Source organism: Columba livia, chromosome 13 (assembly GCF_036013475.1).
Source record: "Columba livia isolate bColLiv1 breed racing homer chromosome 13, bColLiv1.pat.W.v2, whole genome shotgun sequence".
Lineage (NCBI taxonomy): Eukaryota > Metazoa > Chordata > Aves > Columbiformes > Columbidae > Columba > Columba livia.
In genome coordinates, this window is record NC_088614.1 from 6,622,071 (window position 1) to 6,641,046 (window position 18,976).

Here is an 18,976-nt window from a genome sequence, read left to right on the forward strand (position 1 = left end):
TGGACCATCACCATTGACAGTTGATGATGACCAAACTGGGCCATCCCCAGTTGGTGATAACCAAACTGAGCCATCATTATCATCATCGCCAATTAATAATGACCAAACTGGGCCATTGTCGTCACCAATTAATAATGACCAAACGGGGCCATTACCATCACTAATTGATGATGACCAAACTAGGGCATCATCATCACCAATTGGTGATGACCAAACTGGGCCATTGCCATTGCCAGCTGATTATGATGAAATGGGGCCTTCACCATTATGTTGGGCTTTTTTTTGCCCCTGCAGGACAAGACACCCATGTCTTGAGCAGGACTTGGGCAAGATGCAGTGGGAAAGAGGATCTTCACCATTGAGAAGCTCCATCCCTTTGCAAATGATTGCAAGGTGACAGCAGTGACACCAACGTCCTCCTGTGGCCACTTTGCAGAGGACACCGTGAAGAGCATCCAGCTGTCCATTAGAAATATCATCATTTGGTTAGAGATGTGCACGGGAGGAGGGGACCGCAGGGTATGGGACACATCCCACTGTAATAAGTGATGGTCAAAATTGTTAATGTTGAACAAATCAAGTAGGATTCAATTGTATTATGCATATTGTTGTAAGCAGTAACTGCGCTTGTGCAAGTTTGATTATGTTTTGTAGAACCTTGTAGTAGTAGTTAAGCCAATGCCTGGATTGCCTGGATGGTGCCACAGATAACAGGACTCCCGGATGGTGCCACAGATAACAGAACTCCCGGATGGTGCCACAGATAACAGAGCGCCAGGATGGTGCAACAGATAACAAAGTTCCAGAGACGGAAATTCCCAGCGTGTGAACGACCTTATAACATATATAAGCACACACGAAAAGTTGAGTGGTGTGCCTGTTGGCGGAACTGAGCTTCCCCGGGTCACCCAGCGCTGTTTTGCCTAATTACTGCTTGCTAAATAAAATCGATTGATTGGCTCAAAATCGATTTATTGGCCCTTATTTATAACACCACAAACATCACGCAGAGAGGAAATTTCTGTGAAAATATTGGAATATATTTGAAAAGATTACTCATGTATGATTTTACAGTACCACCCCATATTTTCATCTCATACTTTATTTAACAATATTAAAGAGGCACTTTAAAAGCACACATACAACATCATAAAACGGCGTTTCCTGCTCTCTCTGCTTCTCTGACAAAATATCAAAATAAAAACTTCTGACAGAACACATTGCACCCAAGGTAAATTACCTACAATATTTTTATACAATACAAAGAATTGTAAAGATACATATTAACAGAATAAAGCCTCTTTTTTTTTTTTTCCTTTTAAATCTAAAACAAAACAAAAAAATAATAATTGCAGGACAGACGCAAAGTACTCTGACTGTTCATATCACATCAGTGCATTACTTCACCTCCTTGACTTGGGAGTATTTCAATAGTATTTTTAATTATCTTCCATGTCCTCGTTTGCACCTGAGATTTCTTTCTGGATTCAAAAGTTCGGTTGTATAACGTGCTCATTTAACATGACATTATCTTTTCGACACTATGGAGTACCAGCATACAGGATTTTTTTTCCCTAAAGTTGGATTTTAAATTTTTTTTTCCTGCTTTGTTTTCCTTTACAGGTAACAGCTACTTCCTAATGGTTCCCTTTTATTTTTCAATCAAGGAAGTCTGTATTCACATTACAAAAGAAGAATAGCACCAGTAACTGCATAGTAAAAAGCGGATACCTATAGAGCCACTAACTCGATACAGTAAGATAGTTTAGAAGTGATACCATTGAGGGTACTTGGACAGTACCGGTTTGGTGCGGTAAATTGGCACAGTTTTGTCGTTGCGCAAAAAAAAAAACCCAAACAACAAAACAAATAACAAAACCTGCCACAAACAAAAAGAAAACACACACACATACAGACAAAAAAGAAAAAAGGCAAACCAAAACAAAACCCAACCCTAAAAAAATCAGAGTTTTTCACAAGTGTCAAGGTGCAGTTTGCTCGCGGTGGCGGCTCTTCTCCGGTTACATTGTCTACAGTGGTCACAGAATGGCAGCCGGTTCATTATTCTCTTGACGATGTAGAAATAAATTCATAGGGATGGCTGTCAAAATATAGGAAACTCAATTCTTAATTTAATTTTTTTTTTAATTGTATCATCTCTTAGGCCAGCTCCCAATTAAATGAATTGTATGGGATTATTTGTGCAAAATCTTCAAAAAAAAAAAAATTTGCTTTCTACAGTGTGCTGCACCTTATGAATAAGACGTCTATGGAATGAAGTTCATCTCTTCAAGTACTTTGTACAAAGATAACACAGACACAGTCTCAAAAGGGTCTGAGATTTGCAAGTATCCTTGTAACCTCAGCACTTCTGCAATAAAGCAATTGCTCTTGACGATTCAGTCTGCCCAAAGCGATTACAATTTCAGTTCATGAAAATCATCAGCAACATCAAAGTTCTAGCATTTGCATGATAAATCAGGTGAATTAAAGTAGATTAGTAGACACAAAGCAAACTATTTCACAGAGGCTGCAGTGCAAGTTCATTTAAGCTAGACAGAGAAATCATGCTACACAAACGAATTTAATGCTTTGATAATTTTTACCCTTGCAAACCCCATGAAAGCAGCTGAGGATCACCATAAGTCACTTCCATAAATTACTCTGAAGTATCTCGTCTTAAAGGAATTTTAAAGCTAGTTAATTTTTGCCCAAAGAGTTGGCTTAGCAGGTTGTTCTGGGACTCAGCGGTGTGGTAGCTGGCTGAGCTACCCGGTTTGGCACCCCGGGCAGCACGTGGGCCGTGCAAGGGACCTCGCGGTGATGACGACGGCCCCTTGGCCAACACTTGATGGAAGCTCTTCCCCAGAATGGCCTTCCTGCGCTTCATGTCCCCATTTGCATGGCGGAGCTCCCCCTTCTTCTGGTTGAAAGTGTCCAGGACCATCTTCTTCAGTTGGGTGCCCGGTTTGGGTTTGGGTACCAGTTTGTTGCAGTGCGTCTCCCTCTTCCCAGAGGAGAGGGCAGAAGATTCAGTATTGCTCCAGCCAGTGCGTTTGAGCTCGTTGGTGCTCTCGCTCCTCCCCGGGCACAATGTTCGGGCTTTTTTCTTTTTCCTGTCTTCCTCCAAGTTCTCCCGGGAGCCAGAGCTGCTCCGGTGGCCTGAGGACTTGTGTTCTTTTCCTCGCTTGGGATGAAGCTTGCTGGCAGCTTTGCTGGGCTCCACATGGCTGTGTCTCATGGTGTTGCTGGTCGCCTCGCCTCTGGGGTGGTGGCTGGTGGATTTGCTTGGGTTGACGCCTTGGTCCTTGGCATTAGCGCTGCTGTCCTTGGCGTTGGACTCGGGAATGGCCTTTTCCTTCTCCAGACCAGGTTGCTGACGCTCCTCGGTGCTGTCACCATGGCTGTCCATGACAGGAGCAGCCTCACTGCTGGGTTGGCTACCCATGGTCTTCTTCTGCAGGGTTGAATCTTTGGAAGCTCTGTTCAGCGTGGGTGCAGTTGTCTTGTCCTTCAGGGGCAGGGGCTGGTGGGCAGCTTCTGGAGACATGGCTTTAGATGCACCTTCCCAAGAAGAGGCATTGCTGGCACTGGGGTTACCCCACCTGTGTGTCTCCTTAGCTGGTGGAGCCTCTGTCTGTGGGGAAGGAAGTTCCGAGACCTTCTCAGCAAGCTGTAGAAATGGGATCCCATCCATGGTGTGGGTGGCCGCATGGGGATTTTCCAGGACACCTGCTATATATTTGTCTTTGTTACCTATGCTTGTTGTTTTACGAGCATCGGTGTAGCCATGTTTCTCGGTGAGGTGCGGAGGAGAGAGTTTTTGGTCCATGGCCTGGTTACAAGCCAACCCAGCAAGGTCAATAGTAAACTCAGGTGAGTCCAAGAAAGGAAGTGGTTTCCCATCAAACGCTCCTTTCTCCAGCTCCTCAATAGACATGACAGCAATATGGCCCAGCTCCGGACCACTCGCCACAGCCTGTGGCAAAGATGGGGAGAGGCAGGGTGGTGGAGGAAGGGTGTCAAACTGGGATTTGTCCATCTCTGCCAGGAGGTCAGAGAAGTCACCCACCATGTCTTCTGTTTTCACGGTGGGTTGGGGTGCTCCTGGGTCAGTGGGTGCTGTAGGGAAGGAGTCAGTGGGAGCTTGCAAGTCGGGCCTTGCAACCTCTACCAGCTGAAGGTCACTAGCGTGGTCCAGATGGACTGGTGAGCTGCTGTGGTGATCAACCTTCCTCTTCTTGCTTGGTGGTACACCCTCCTGGAGAGAGCTGTCCTCTTTCACCTTCTCCCTGCCTTCTCTGCAGGCAACACCAGGTCTCATGACCCCTCTGAATTTGAAAGTCTTGTTGCTTCCTGCCAGGTGCTTCTCCATGTGCCGGTCATACTGCTCTTTCTTGGAGAAGGTGTAGTTGCACATGCTGCAGATGAAGGACTTCTTGATAACGTGCATGACGTCTGCGCAGAGCTCGCATGCATACAGGGTGGTGTGCTTGATCTCCTGCTCCTCTACTATCCCATGCTCCTGGCTGAGGTGGTTTCGAAGCTCTTTGGGCTCCTGGTAGAACATTGGACACTTGTGGCACAAGTAAATCTTCTGTAAACTGTGCACGACCAAATGCCGCTGGAGCTTGAAGGGTTTGGGAAACTGTTTGCCACAGTGATGACAGTCCCTGGAAGGATCCTTGCAGTCTGGGTGCATGGGGACAGATTTTGGGGTGCCTTCGCTTTTTGCCATGTGCTCTGGAGATGGACTAGCTGATGTTTTAGAGGAGCTGGGTGCAAGTGGCTTCACCTTGACATTACTTTCCAAAGGGTCTTTCATCGCCTTGGCCTCCTGCTCAACGGGCAGCTCCTTGGGGCTCTTGCTCTCTCTGCTAACCCCATGCTTGCTGCTGGGGTCAGCGTGCCGGGAGGACCTGCTGGGCTTCCGATACATGATGGTGTTGAGGAAATGGGTGACAGCGGCGTTGTCCTCACCGAAGCAGGCTGGCAGGCCCATCACAGACTTCTGCGCTTGCCCCTTGCGAGCAAACTGGGTGGCGTGTTCCCGAAGGTGCTCGTTGTACATCCAGACGTCTGAGATCTCCTTCAGGCACATCCCACAAGCCCACAGACCGGCTTTGTTTTTGGCGTGCTTCTCCTTCAGATGGTCCCTCAGCTGCTCCCGGGAGCTGAATTTGCGCTGGACGCACATGTAGCAGGTAGGTGGAGGCGAAGGGTTATGGGAGAGCTTGTGGAAGTCCAGCTCCCCCAATGTCAGGAACCACTGGAAGCAGACTTTGCATTTGTACTGCTTGTCTTTGGCCTTGATGGTTATCTCACCGCGGTTTTTCCCTACCTTCCCATCTTCCAGCTTACTTCTGTGCTTGCTGTGCTGGCCCGGCTTCAGCTTGAAATTCATGGCATTGTCCTCCCCATGGTCAGGAAGGTCTTCACAAGGGCTGAAGAAGCATATGTCTCTCATTTTCAGCTTTGCGTTCAGCATCTCGATGTTGATGGTATGAAATTCGGGAGAGTCTGAATCTTCATTAGCCTTGCCATCATAGGACTCCTCTGCCAGGTTGGGGGGCTCGGAGCTCACTTCTCTGAGCGAGTGCTCGTCCTCAAGGTCCATCAGAGGCTCAAACATGTCCTCGGCAGAGAGGCTTTCTCCCTCCTTCTCCAGACTCCCCCAGATGTTCAAGTTGGGGACACTGTCCACTTGGCCATTTTGGCACAAAAAGGTTAGCATATTATCTTCCAGGTCTATGTCCTCCTTCCCTTGGTCGGTCTTCTCGCTGTCCAACCTCAGTTCAGTGCTTTTAGATTCATTGGGAGCAGCATCTCCACTGTTGGCCTTGCTGTCATGACACATGTTTAGCATTAAGGCATCATCAACAGAGATGGTTTCGTATTCACAAGGGTCATCCCTGGTGACACAAAAAGGGCTGGTTTCGCTGAGGTCAGAAGCCAATCGGATCGTGAAGAGGTCGATGGCACCTGCTGGCTGGAGGTTCACCTCAGTGACAGGCTTGGGTTTCTTGCTGCGCTTCCCATACACCCTTGTGCACCTTCTCCGGACAAACTGGTCATCTCGGGGAAAGAGCTGGGAGAATGTGGAGTCATCGTCAAACAAGCTCTGGAGGTCCGAGGTGGCCGCACTCTCCACATGGTGCTCTCTGCCTGGTGGTGTGTCTGCCTTTGCCCATCGCTTTGGCTCTGCAGGAGGAGGGCTGATCCCTGGTGTGGTCTGCAGAGCGCCTTGCCCAGGAACCTTCTGGGTGGTTTCCAAATCACCTGTCTCCACCAGAAGGCCTCCTTCCACGGAAGCTGTGGGACCCTGTGGGGCATCGCTCTGGTTCCCAGTGCTGCTGCCTGCTGTGGGACTGTCTCTTGTCTCAGCATTCACCTCCTCTGTGCTGTCACCACCATGATGCTGCTCTTTGCCTACCTTGCCCAATCCCTTCTCCACTTGCTTCACAAACCCGCTAACCTGTTTTTTGCAAGCCTGAATGTCTTCCCCTCCATTTGGATATTCCACCTCCCTGGAAGAGGCGACTGTGCCCGTTACTGATTCCTTGCTGATTATCTCCTTTGAAGACACCATCCCATCGCCCATGCCCTCTGCAAGCTCAGCTGCACAAGGGGACTGTTTAGCTTTTTGAGAGTGCTGGAATGAGTTGGATCCATTCTGTTCCTCTGTGGAGACGCAACCACCTGGCTCACACAAGCCCTCCAGGACCCTGGGCAGACTGGAGATGAGTTCAGCAGGGCGAGAATCTGCATTCTTCTCCAGCTCACATGGACCATCAGACTCATTTCCACTGGGAAATACCTTTGCTTTCCTTCTTCTCACTTTCCTGTTTAGCTTCTTTTCAGAATTGCTGTTCACTTCTCCAGGATCTTTGCTTTGGCTCCTTCTGCCCTTTTCTCCCTTCCCGGCCTGCTGTCCCAGGTCCGACTTGCCAGCCACCGCCTCAGCTGCTCCCCTTGTCTCTAAGTGTGGTCTCTTTGCCTTCATCTCCCTCTGCAGAACCTGTGTGCGGTGCAGCTCCTGGGACATCTCGAAGGAGATGACACTGAGGTCGCTGAGCACTCTGCTGACCACTTCTTGCATCTGCGCGTTGGGCTCTTTCTCCAGGTCTGGGCAGATTTTCTTGGGGATGTGGTCAATGTTGGTGGTTGGCATCTGTGAGATGCAGGCTTTCTCTTTGACAGAAGCCTTCAGGCTCCTCCTGGGCACCTTTTGGGCTGTTTTTGGTGTCTTGTCTGCAGGAATCAAAGTGGACCTGGGAGTCTTGCTGGGCTGTGGTACACCACTGTTCTTCACCTGGTGCTTGACAGCTTTGTGCCTGGTCAGGCCAGGCTTGGACCGGAAAGAAGCTGAACAAATGTCACAGGTCACTGGGAGCCCGTTCGGCTTCTTTTCTTTGTGAAGTTCATTTTGGGAAGGGTCTGGAGTACTGTTACATGTGTTGTCCTCTCCTTGGCCCACACTGCTCAAGACACAACTCCTGTCTTCTCCAGCCCCATGGCTTTTGGGTTTCTCCCCTTTTAAACTCTTTTCTCCGCTCTCTGTGGTTTTGGAAAGACCAAGTCTCACCTCTGCTGCCTCTGAAAACTCGTGGCCATTTAATTTGGCAGGACAAAGATCTCCAGTTCTTGTAAGACCTTTGCCGACAGCAGCTGGCACCTGCTGAACAACAAAACCATTGGACAAAGCCTCTGTTTCACTTTGATGCTTATGTCCATCATCAGAGCAGCTTTCAAGGTTCTCCTCTTGATTCAGGTTTATCTCTCTTTCTCTGATCGGCAGAAGATCTGTCATGGCCTGGGTTGGGTAATCTTGGGTTTCCAGAGGAATGGAGTTAACGACTATATCTGTGATGGTGCATGCTTGATTTTCTTTAAAATAAGAGGTTGACAGCACAGCACTGGTGCTTTCAGGTACCTCTTTACCAACACCCTTTTGGCTGAAAGGTGGTGAGTAGGCAAGAGAGCCGTCCTTTCCATGTGGTTTCTGGGGACCATCTATCTCCAAGACAGCGCCCCCCAGACCATTGGCGTGCAGCAGAGTGCAGGGTCGTGCTGTCTCTTCTCTTTCAGGTGGTCCATAGCTACCCAAAATGTTGTCAGGGAGGTGATGGTGACCATCCTCGACCATCTCCATGGGCACAGCCCCGCAGTGATGCAGCGAGGGAGGAAATGTGGGTGGTCTTTTCCACATCCCTTGCTCTACCAGGTCCATGGTGGGGTGATGGATGTGATGGCTGTTGGTCTCGAGAGGACACCTCTTCATGACAAATGAACTTGATGCGTCAAGCAGGGACACACCGTATTTCTTCTCAACTGAGAGCTGAGTGCTGAAGCTGGGGACCTCTCCTCCCTCAGCCCCAACACCTTGCAAGCATTTGAGGTGAGAAAAATTGGTCACCAAGGGCATGTTGGCCAGAGATTCGCCTGTGTAGTGGCAGCCATTGAGGGACAACTTCTTGCTATTTCCTTCCCTGGAAACCTTTGCACTGACTGCTCCAGCACTCATCTCCGGCACCAAGTGGTGATCCTGGTGGAGATCCTCCTTAGAGGGACTGGTGGGACTGGTGGGATCACTGTGCAGGGGCTGTGTCCTCTGTCCCACCTCATTCCTTTCCAGCATCTCTGCTGCTGCACTGCCCAGCGTCTCTTTCTCAGGCAAACTATGGCTTAAATGGGATTGCTCATGTTTTTTAAATACCACGGTCACTTTGTTTTTATCTTGCTCCTGCTCTTCCAGGAGCTGATCAGCTTTCTTTCCTTGTCCTGGCAGTTGGGTCACTGCTGTGTTTTTGAGTGGCAAGAGGTCATTACACTCTTGGGAAACACCATCTGCACGGATATTAATGTCATTCAGCTCCATGTGTTCATTTGCTAAGTCCTGCAGCTCCATTACATTATTTTGCAGCTCTGCCTTTGCAAATGTGGATTGTTTCGCACGGTAAGAGCCTGTTGCACCCAATGACTCCGGCTGCTCGCACCCCCCAGAGAAAAGCACAGCCTCTTTTGCTGGGGGAGCAATATTTTCCGTCTTGCCTCCAATGGGGACATTCCCCTCCCCTTGGGCAGGGCAGAAGGTCTGAGTTTCCCCTTCCACAGGACCGCCGTTCTCCTCTTTCTGCTCTGTCTGAATGTGGGCTGTGGCGGAGGGCTGGCTAGGAGCGAGCAGCATGGGGAAGCACGGCATCAACAGCTCCTCCTCGTTGCTCTTTACTGTTCGGGCAACGAAGAGCTGGAGCTGCTGCAGAGGGTTGGCAGCTGTTTCTGGGGATGCCAACATCTGTCGGGAGCCGCAGTCAGTCTCCTTGGGCAGACTCAGCATATCAAACAGCAGAACTTTTTGTTTGCTGGCTTTGTCACCATGTCCAGGATCTGGATAGGTGGTGGGGCTCTTCTCCTCTGCTTCTTCCATCAATGTAGACCCGCCACCATCCCCTTTGAAGTCCACGGTGCTTTTTGCCATTTTGGGTGACTTGGGCTTGCTTAAGGGTCTTTCTTCTGTATCTGGGACCTCTTTGATGTGAGGTGAAAATGGGAGATCCATGGCTGGGGTGGGACCTTGCTGAAAGCTCAATTCAGGTTTAGGGTTTGGAAGATGAGCATCAAACTTCTCCAGCTCTGCAGCATCAGTGAAGCCTTCATCCACTTTCCCTGGCACAGGGAAGATCTCAGCATCATGCTGGCATCGCAGGGATGGCAGGGGATCTTCGGTCGCTTCTGCTGCCTCCAGGGTCTTGGGGAACACAGTTACAACAGGGGGGCTTTTTGTCACAGGGTCTGTGTAGGCAGGAGCTTCTGTTCCATCTGGTGTGTGTGAGCCAGGTAGGCTTTTGGATGAAGACCCATTTTCCATCTTTCCAGGGCCACTTTCCTCAGCAGGTGCAGTTCCCCGAAGCTGCTCGCCGCTGTCTTTGGAGCAGAAATGTCCAATGGCAAGTGGAGCTGGGGGGCACATCCCTGTCTGCAGTGAACCCAGCTCCACTGGGCAGGGCCAGGCCTCCTGAGTGGTCTCGTAGTCCCCATGGCTGCTCCTCACGACTGGCTTTTCACCCCCCAGCCTCTCCTCAACACACAGGCTTGAATTGCCCAGCTCATCTACCAAAAACAGTCCTTTCTCCTGGCCCGTCTCTTGCTTGGCTGGCAGTGGTGAGAACTGCTCGGCTTCTGGTCCTTGCTGATGTGCAGTGATGTCTTGCTCAGGTTTCTGAAGGATCACAGACGCCTCGTTATCCAGCTTGCTGGTCTGCAGCTGACTCTCCAGCTCTGTGACTAATCGCTTGATCTCCAGCTCATCGTCTGATATGTTGTTCATAAAAGTCACGTTATAATCCGTTATTCTGTCTGGCAGTGGCAGGGAGAGTTGGCTGGTGGGGACAGGTCCTTCCTCAGGGAATTTCTTGGCTAGTGGCTTCTCCACCGAAAGGCTGTGGAACTGAGACATGTCTTCTGGCAGCATTGGAGTCACCTCCTCCATGAGGGACCACTCTTTCTCTGGCATGAATGGTGGATATGGTTGCTCAAACGGCAGTGGCTTGCTGGGGGCATTGGTAAATGTTGTCACATAACCATCCTTACTGGCAGATACATTCTCATACAGTGGCGGATCGAACTCAGTGACAGGAAGCTCTCCAAATATCGAAGAGGAATCAAAGCTGAGAGGGGAGGAGACCTTGCCCTGTGGTGTTTCTGCAGCATAGGGGGAGATGCTGGTGTGCTTCTGCTCGAAGGAGCTGGTGTTGATGTCATCCTGGCATAAGTACACGTCATCCATGTGTGAGGAGCCCAAGGCTGGGGGCTTTGAGAAGAGATTGTCATCATAGTGACCAGGAAGGCCTTTGGGATTGAAAAACGTGTTGTTGGTGCTGATGCATGGCTCGGGTGCCTTGGCAGTGAGCATCATTCCCATGGCATTCCCCTCATATGGGGCAACTGCCAAAGCACCTGATCCATGTGCCTTCAAGTATTTGATGCCTGTTTCTGAGTAGGCAGCACTCCCATTGCCAGGACTAGCTTCGTTACTGCCCTGGGTTGGAGCAATTAGCTCTTCTGCATGGTACTCCAGCACGTCACCGGCGAAAGGGGCAAGCTGATGCCTCTGTTTGACTGTGGACACCTTGGGTGAGTCCTGAGCCTCTAGGTTGGGTTCTCCTGTCTCACCCTTGTGCTTTTCTGCTCCTTTGGGCTCTTCTGTCCTCTCCTTACAACAGAGCATGACAGGACTCCTGGACGTGCTGGGCAGCTGCCTGTCCTGGGGCTGCAGTGATGGCTCCTCCTTTGCACCGTCCATCACAGCAACATCTGGTTCAGCGCTTGGATGGGTCCTGGAGCCAGCTACCAAAGGTTTGGCTGAGCCCAACTGCCTGCTCCCCTTGGGAAAGTCCTCTTTGCTCTTCTGGCTCTTCTTTGGGCTCCTGTCCTCAGGAAGGCTGAGCAGAGCCCTTGGCACCCGTGCTGAGCCACCTGAGCATCTCCTTCTCTGCACGCCCTGCTTCTCGCTGCCCGAGCTGGCACCATTGGCGCGGGGTGGGCTGGTGGCCATCTTGCTGGGCACGCTGTTGCTGTAGCTGCTGCCAGTAGATGACTGGCTGCTCTGTCTTCGGACTTTGGTGGCACAATCCTCCTCCTTGACAACCTCTTGGCTCGGGACCCCCTTGTGCTCCTGTGTCTCCCTTTTCTGACCATCCCTTTTCCGGCTGTAGCTCCAGGCTGGATCTTTCTCTTTGGATCTCTCAGCTCTTCCTGGGCGTTTCTTGCTAAAGCTGTACTTGGTCCTCCCGATGAATCCCATGCCTGGCTTCTTCCGTCCCCGGACCTTGCTACACTCTGCCCCATCATCATCTGAGTCGGAGATGTAGTCGTACTCCCGAAACCTGCCCTCCTTGGCACCTGGCACCAGCCTCTCAGTGACTTGGGGGAACGGCACCTGCTTGCTGCTCTTCACCTGGAGTTTGTGGAGCTTGTTCTTCTGCTGCACAATCTTGTGAATGAGCTCCTTGCTCCATGTCCCACTTCGGGGCTTCCGCTTCTTTATATCCTTCGTGGAGAACCGAGGTGGCTTGGAGCTCTTGGTGTCAACACCCGGTCCCACCTCACTCTTTGTCGGAGGCTCCTGGCTGAGCTTCCTGAGATGTTTTTGGCTGGAGGTGGACTTGGAGGAGGTGGTGGCCAGTGGGACGCTGTTCTTCCTGCCTGCCCGCAACTTGGGCATCGTCTCTGCTCCCACTGCCCCGGGATCCGGTTCCTGGGCTGCCAACCTTCGCGCCACCCTCCCCTTGTGAAGGTGCTGCTTTCCTGCCCCTCTTTTCGCCTGCTCTCCACCCGCGTGCTTGTCCTCATAAAAATTGCTGGCTTTGGGCTGGCCTGCTGCCTTCTCCTCTGTTGCCATCTGCTTCGATTTGCTCTCCAAGGCCAGGACTTCCTTCACCTTGTGGGACATCCCACCGCTGGTCGCCTTCACACCCGTCAGCTCTTCGTCAGCAAACACGTCGATGAAGCTGCTGTCGATCTCTGGGTTATCCGACTGGTACCCCAGGCCATTGAGGGCTTCAGTGATCAGGCTGTCCAGCTTGGCGTCGTCAATGTCCAGGTCGGAGGCGGTGAGCGGCAGGGAGCTGGTGGTGAGTCCGTTAAAGAGGCCGCCCTTCAGAGCATCTTCCTTGCCCTCGCTTTTGCTTTCCCCATCCAGCAAGAAGTCATCGCTCTTGTTTAATGTCAACAAATGTGCTTGTGGGTCTGGAGAGAGCCCCAGGCTGGGGGACTTGGGGGGTTCTGGTGGGAGTGCTTTCCGCCCCTCGGCTGCCCGGGGAGCATCCTTAGCCTCACCCTGGGGAGCAGCGGAATGGGAGGTGCAGAACTGGCGGTGCTGGAGGAAGGAGGAGAGGTTGCTGTAGTTCTGGTCGCACTGTTTGCAGGTCAGGAGCACGTCCAGCTGGTCCAGGCTGGCACTACTGAGTGAGTTAGCCAGTAAGTGATGGGAGGAGTACGGCGGTGGAGGCTGCTCCCCATCCAGCCCATCCGAGCATCCTTTGGCCACCTCCATGCCGGGTTTGTGGAATAGGCTTGCTGGGGCACATTTCAGGAGGTTGTCATCTTTCAGAACATCAGGAGGGAAGTGGAAGGACTTCATGGAGTCCGGGTGGTGGTAATGAAGGGAGCTGGAGCTCAGGATGTCGGAGGGGTGGAAGGTTTTATTGCCATCCTTGGGATGGCAAGGGTGCTGGAAGAAGGGAGAGGGGGTCAGCGCTCGGGACATCTGGCTGTCTTCAAAACCAGGGTTGAGCGGGCTGCTGGACATGGGGGAGAGAGATGAGCAGGTGCTGCCGCAGGTGGGGTTGGGGACAGGGGATGGTAGTGGGGACTCGCAAGGGGAGGCAGCCACCAAGGCTGATGGCGGCAGGACTAGTGCTGAGCCCGACGAGCTCCTTGAGGGAGGAGGAGGAGGACCTGCTTGACTCACGCTGTAGAAGAAGGCTTTGCTTCTTGAATCGCAGGCAGGAGACCCTGGTTCCTTCCCACTCTCGAAAGAAAAAGCGCCTGTTGAATTGGGGTCTCCCCTCTGGACCCCGATGCTCTCTCCCGAGAAGAGCTTTTTGCCGTGATACCCTGAAGAATTACTTACAGGGGGCCCTTTCTGGGCCTTCCCACTCCCCTGCCACTCCGCCGTGCCCAGGGGGAAGGGGAGCTTCTGGCTGGTGACCTGTCTCGACAGCTCGAGCCTGTTTGCAGTGGGCATTGCAGAGGCGAGGTGTATTTGCTGCCAAGGCATCCTGGCATTTTTCTGCCTGTGCTGCCTCTGCTCGGGGCCAGACTGGCACTCAAATGAGAACTGGTTTCCAACAGGGTTCGAATAAGGTGCTGAATTCTGGTCCATGAGAGAAAAAGCCTTAGTGGCACCTTCCCAAGCTTGCACAAGCCGAGGGTGGGTGGGTGCCATAGTGGGAACGCTTGTCTCGAAAGGCACAGATCCTGCATTGGCACTGCCCGCGGAGGAGCTACAATAGGCTTTGCTCGGAAAGTGCACTTGGGAGAGAGAATTTGGTGGCATGTTCCTTCTCAGAGGGCTGCTTGGGACCAGCAGCCGTGGGCTGGGGACACTGTCTTTTGCTGGGGCTTGCCTCTTCCCGACTGGCTTTGGCATACTAGGCGAGTGTAAACTAGACGGAAAAACAGCTTGGTTTTCTTGGAAAGTGCTTGGGTTTTGGTCAATAGCACCAGATGACGAGAGAGCACCGTTGGGGTCGGCGGGATGCCGTGGAGGGCCGTGGTGTGGGGCCGGCGGCGGGTGCAGGAACGGTGGTGGCGGTGGTGGTGGTGGCACGGGCAAACCATAGAGCCTGCCCTCAGGGGACACGCTCTCGTAGGAGCCACTGCTCAGCACCTCCTCTTGCCACTCTCGGGAGGACGAGTGGAAGGTGAAGGTGCCGTGACCCAGCTGGCCAGTGGCCAGCCCCATGTCCAGGTACTCCTGGCTCCCCGCATCGCCGCGGTATGGCTCCTTCCCCGAGTCGTGCAGCAGCTGGAAGGGGTATTGACATGGCAAAACACTGAGAGTGTGGCCACCGGCTTTACCACCCTCAGGGAAAGAGCTGGGCTTCTGCACCGTGATCCCGTAGCTAGCACCGGCAAAGCTCTTCTCTGGGGAGGGCCAGGACTCGGCCTTGTTGGCCTGAAACTCTAAATAATGTAGCTGCCCATTGGTGCCGGGGGTCTTGAGGGGGATGCTGGCAGGGGGCTGCCCTTTGGGGGTATGGAGGGGAGTGGGCTGTGAGGTATAGTTGGCAGAGGTACGGCTGGTGGCATCGGGAAAGCAGTGGCTGAAGCCGAGATCTTCTTGCCGGAGCTCGGCCTCGCGCTGTGGGATGCTGGGCACGTTGAAGCGGTAGCTGCCGGCCACAGGGCCGCAATTTGCCTCCGGCTTCTTCGGGGGGGTCACTTTCTGCTGGGGGTAGGCGATGCCGATGGTGGGGTTGGGCCGGGTGCCGGTGATGCTGAGCCGGTAAAGCTGCTGGTGGCCCCGCTCACCCTTCCCCGAGCGCCGGCTGCGCTCACGGGCTCGTCCCTTCCCCGGGGGGGACTGGGGGCTGCCCTTGATCTCTCCCCAGGTGCTGTCATTGCCAAACTTGGGTTTATGGTGAAGGGACTTGAAGTCAATCTTCCCCACTTGCTGCGGACGGATCACGGCTTCCCGCTGGCTGTGGGGCTCCTTGTCCTTGGGGACGGGGAATGGGGACGTCCCCTCCCCGCCGAGCACCCTCCCGTCCTTCTCCTCACATCCAAAGTCCTTCTCAGGGTCTTTGGGGCCAGTCTCAGTATCATCGATGGTGTAAACATGCTGGGTCTCTCCAGTCATGATACCGAGGAGGAGGGAAAGGCTACAAAGCCCCGTTTTCCCGTCCCGCTGCAAGCTGCCGTCCCTCCGTCATGGGCATGGTCCTCCGCTGGTGGGCACCTGGAGGGGGACAGAGGCAGCGGCTCCCTGGGGAGGCGAGTGGTCCCAAGCACCGGTGGGGCTCTGCCACATCCTTTCAGACCTAGAAAAACAAAGAAAATGTGGCTGTCAGGCAGGGAGAGGACCAGCAGAAAGAGGGGGGATATTTTGGCCCTTTTTCTTGATGCTGTGGTGAGGAGAGGGATGGAGGAAGGGGCAGTGCAGCCCCCCCGAGCATCCCTGGGGTGAAGCCTTCCAGCTCTGGGCTCTTCAAAGGCTGCTCGGGGCATTTCACCTTTGGCAAAAGCTGCTGAGGGAGGCACTTTTTTTCCTCCCAGGGAAGCTATTTCTGGGTACTTCTTAGCAACATAAGCAGAAAAAAGATGACAGAAGAGCTCCACCTACGGATTAGCGGGAAGGGCTGTTGGGCTGGGCTGGGAGAGGTGGCCTGGCAAGGGCTCCTGCGTCCCCACGTCCCAGTGTCCCCGTGTCCCAGCTCTCATAGTCAGAGGGATGATGATGTGTGTGTGCAGCATCCCTTGGACCTCGCTGCTCCACCAACCCATTGTTCTGAAACCCCAGAGAAAGGACTTGAGCTTCTGCTGCCTCTGCCTTCACTTTAACTGCACCTACAAATTGCCCTCATGATTTTAGACACTGTTAAGTAGGTGAAAGAATAAAAACAAAGTCCCAAATTCACCAGCTGGTTTTACAATACAGGAGCTCAGGGCATTAGACATGAAGCACAAGCTGACCGCAGACTTTTAAAAGGTACCAGGTAGGATTTTAGCCCCAGACACAGGTTATATTAAAAAGAGGAGTAAATGTCTGTTTAAAAGAATCTCTTTTTAAAAGTCTACTGGAAACAGAAAGTGTTTATTTCTTCTCCATCACTAAAAACACTTCTTTACTCTCTGCTGCAGGGGGCAAAGGCATGATACTTCTGGGAGCTGGGGAGGGGGTGACCTGACTCTAAATAAGCATGAAACTCAGCTTATTGGTCTTCTCCTGGGTCTAATTCTTACACCTCCCCAGCCCCATTTGGGGTCCACTCCACGCTGCACAGCCGCGCCGTCCCTGCTCAGCAGTGATCTGAGCAGAAAATGAGAATTTCTGCAAGGAAAGGGGAGCGACCTGCATTTATTCAGGGTCTCTCAGCTCCCATCTGATGCTTTGCACACATAAACAGCTGGGCTGAGTACCCAGCACCTCGCGATGCTGCGACAGCATATATGCATTAATAATATTATTAATAACATTATTGTGTATATATAGAGAGAGCTACTCCTGTTGCAGAGATGCTGTGAGCAGAGAAGGGAAGGCAACGCAGTGGGGAGCGCCCCCAGGGTCCCCTCTCTGATTTGAGCTGTAGGGCTCAAATTCCTCCACAATTACACACCCCATGGAGTGAAATGAATCCCGGGCTGATAGGGCCAGACCCCATCGCGCTCACTCCCCGGCTAAAGCTCACACGTGGCCCTCGGCCACACTGGGGTTTTGCTTGCAAAACAATGTGCCACTTATGCCGCGTCCAGCCACAACTGCGGAGCCTGTTTGTTGCTGTTTAAATTTGCAAAGGCTCCTTGCCAAGATAAAATACCCAAGGCCAGCGCTCGCTACATTATCACAGTTGTGCTCTTTCAGCCACATAAAGGAGCCTTTTTTTTTTTCTTCTTTTTTTTAAGGAAAGTCTCATTTGTGTGTCCGCAAAGCTGCAGGATTTGCATGGCGAGGGCTGGGGTTTGCTGGTGCATTAGTGCTGAGCGCCAGGAGAAACAAACACCCTGATCCCTGCTCTGATAGAGTGATGGAGATGGGGACAGCAGAGCCGGTGGCATGTGGGACTGTCCCACAGAGCAAGGGGATACCTGCTGATGGTGGCAGAGCCTGGGCAGGAGATAGGCACGAATTTATCCCATGCAAATGATAGATGATGCATGGGGATAAAGGCAAAGTTTAAATTAGGGCTTTGTTCCCCAAACTCTTGATGCTCATCCCCCCACCGGGGCTGGTGGTGGCCCTGGTGTGATGGGATGGCAGCCCTGGGAGCAGCACAGAGCAGAAATGTGGGATCTCTTGGTGAGGCTCAGCCGGTGCTGCTGCCCATGGCGGGGTCAATAAGTGGAGCCGGGTGTGCTGATTTCAAGTTATATTCCCCAGACAGCTGCCTGCATCCATCACCAGGGAGCTTAGGTATCCAGCCTAAAAATTGTTTGCCCCTTGCCGGATGGGAAACCCAGAATAAAATGAAAATAGGGACCATTTCATCTTCTTTTTTTATCCCATACTCTCAGCCTCCTCCTTAGCCTGTCACCATGCCCAGGCTCCTCTTTGGGTTATGACCAGCATTGCTTTTCAGATTTTTATGTTTCATCTCCTATGAGAGGAGGTGAGAAGGGATGGGATAGGGCAAAAGAAAGTTATGTTTAAAAAAACCCACGTGATATTTAGCAATGGGCTGCCTGGATGCAGGGCGAGCACTCCCTGTCCACAATTGTGTGTCCTGCTGAGTGCTCAGCCCTTTCACCCAGAGCATCTTCACATGTTGGGGCTTCCCACAGCCATGTTGTGGTCTGGGGACACAGGGGACAAGCCAAACAGTGATGGCAGAGCGCAGGCTGCCGCTCTGTGGGGCAGGTCCCATCCTGCCAGGAGCCTCAACGTGCCAGACAGGTTGTGATTCACCACCCCAGCTCCGCGGCATCTGGAGTGAGTGCGTCAGCTCCTTGTGCCCCAAGAGCTGGTTGTGTGCAAGGGGCAAAGCTGAGGGTCCCCTGAGGCTGCCCATGTCCCCCGAGAACCTCAGCACTTCCCTGTCCCCTCAGCACTTATTCCTGCAGGGCTGTCCCACCACGGATCTCCTTCGGGACTGTGTCACACCCAGCCCTGATGGCATCTTCCTCCCAAGAGAGAAGAGCCATGAATCCCACCAGCAGGATGCCAAAGCTTTGCATCTCAGCTGGGACATCATACAGGGACCACACCATGAAGACTGAGGGGACCACCATGTCCCCACTGTGGGCAGGGCAGTAGCAGGTGACACACCCCCCAGGGCAAAACAGCGACAAGGCAACAACACATATTTTGTGAACAGCAAAAACAAACCCCAACATCCAACAAGAAAACCCCAGTAGCTGCTGGAACAAAGGAGGACGAATGGGCTGAAACGGCAGAGAGCCAGGGGCAAAGCCCCTGCTGGGCGACACGGGACAGCCGGGTTGAGCTCGGCTTGGCCTCTCCCTCGCATGACCTTGGGTACAGCAGTTAATCGCGGTGACTCACCCTCCATCTGTAAACCAGTCCGATAACGCTTCCCCTCGCCTATCTGCTCTCTATCATCTGTTGAGATTAGCGGGGCAGGGACTGTTCTTGCTGTTTTATGTACAGCGCCCAGTTCAGCAAAGCCCTGGTGGGGCTGGGAGTTGTCCAGGGATGGGTGCAAGGGGCTCTGGTCGGGGTGGGGGTCCTGAGGCTGTGGCTCTGGTTGGGGCTTGGGATGGGTGAGGGGAATAAATAACCATCCCGGGCTGGGCT

General features: G+C 52.7%; 1 protein-coding gene across 11 annotated transcripts in view; it reads right to left on the minus strand.

Annotated features, from left to right (window-relative positions):
* Positions 1 to 1,018: 1,018 nt before the first annotated feature.
* The window catches only part of ZNF469 (zinc finger protein 469), a 240,008-nt gene continuing 222,050 nt past the window's right edge, over positions 1,019 to 18,976 (minus strand). For all 11 annotated transcript variants that reach the window (XM_065028765.1, XM_065028766.1, XM_065028764.1 and 8 more), the window contains one exon: positions 1,019 to 15,545. In XM_065028765.1, the coding sequence (XP_064884837.1) occupies positions 2,660 to 15,364 (12,705 nt within the window). In that variant the 5' untranslated portion in view covers positions 15,365 to 15,545 and the 3' untranslated portion in view covers positions 1,019 to 2,659. The remainder of the gene's footprint in view (positions 15,546 to 18,976) is intronic.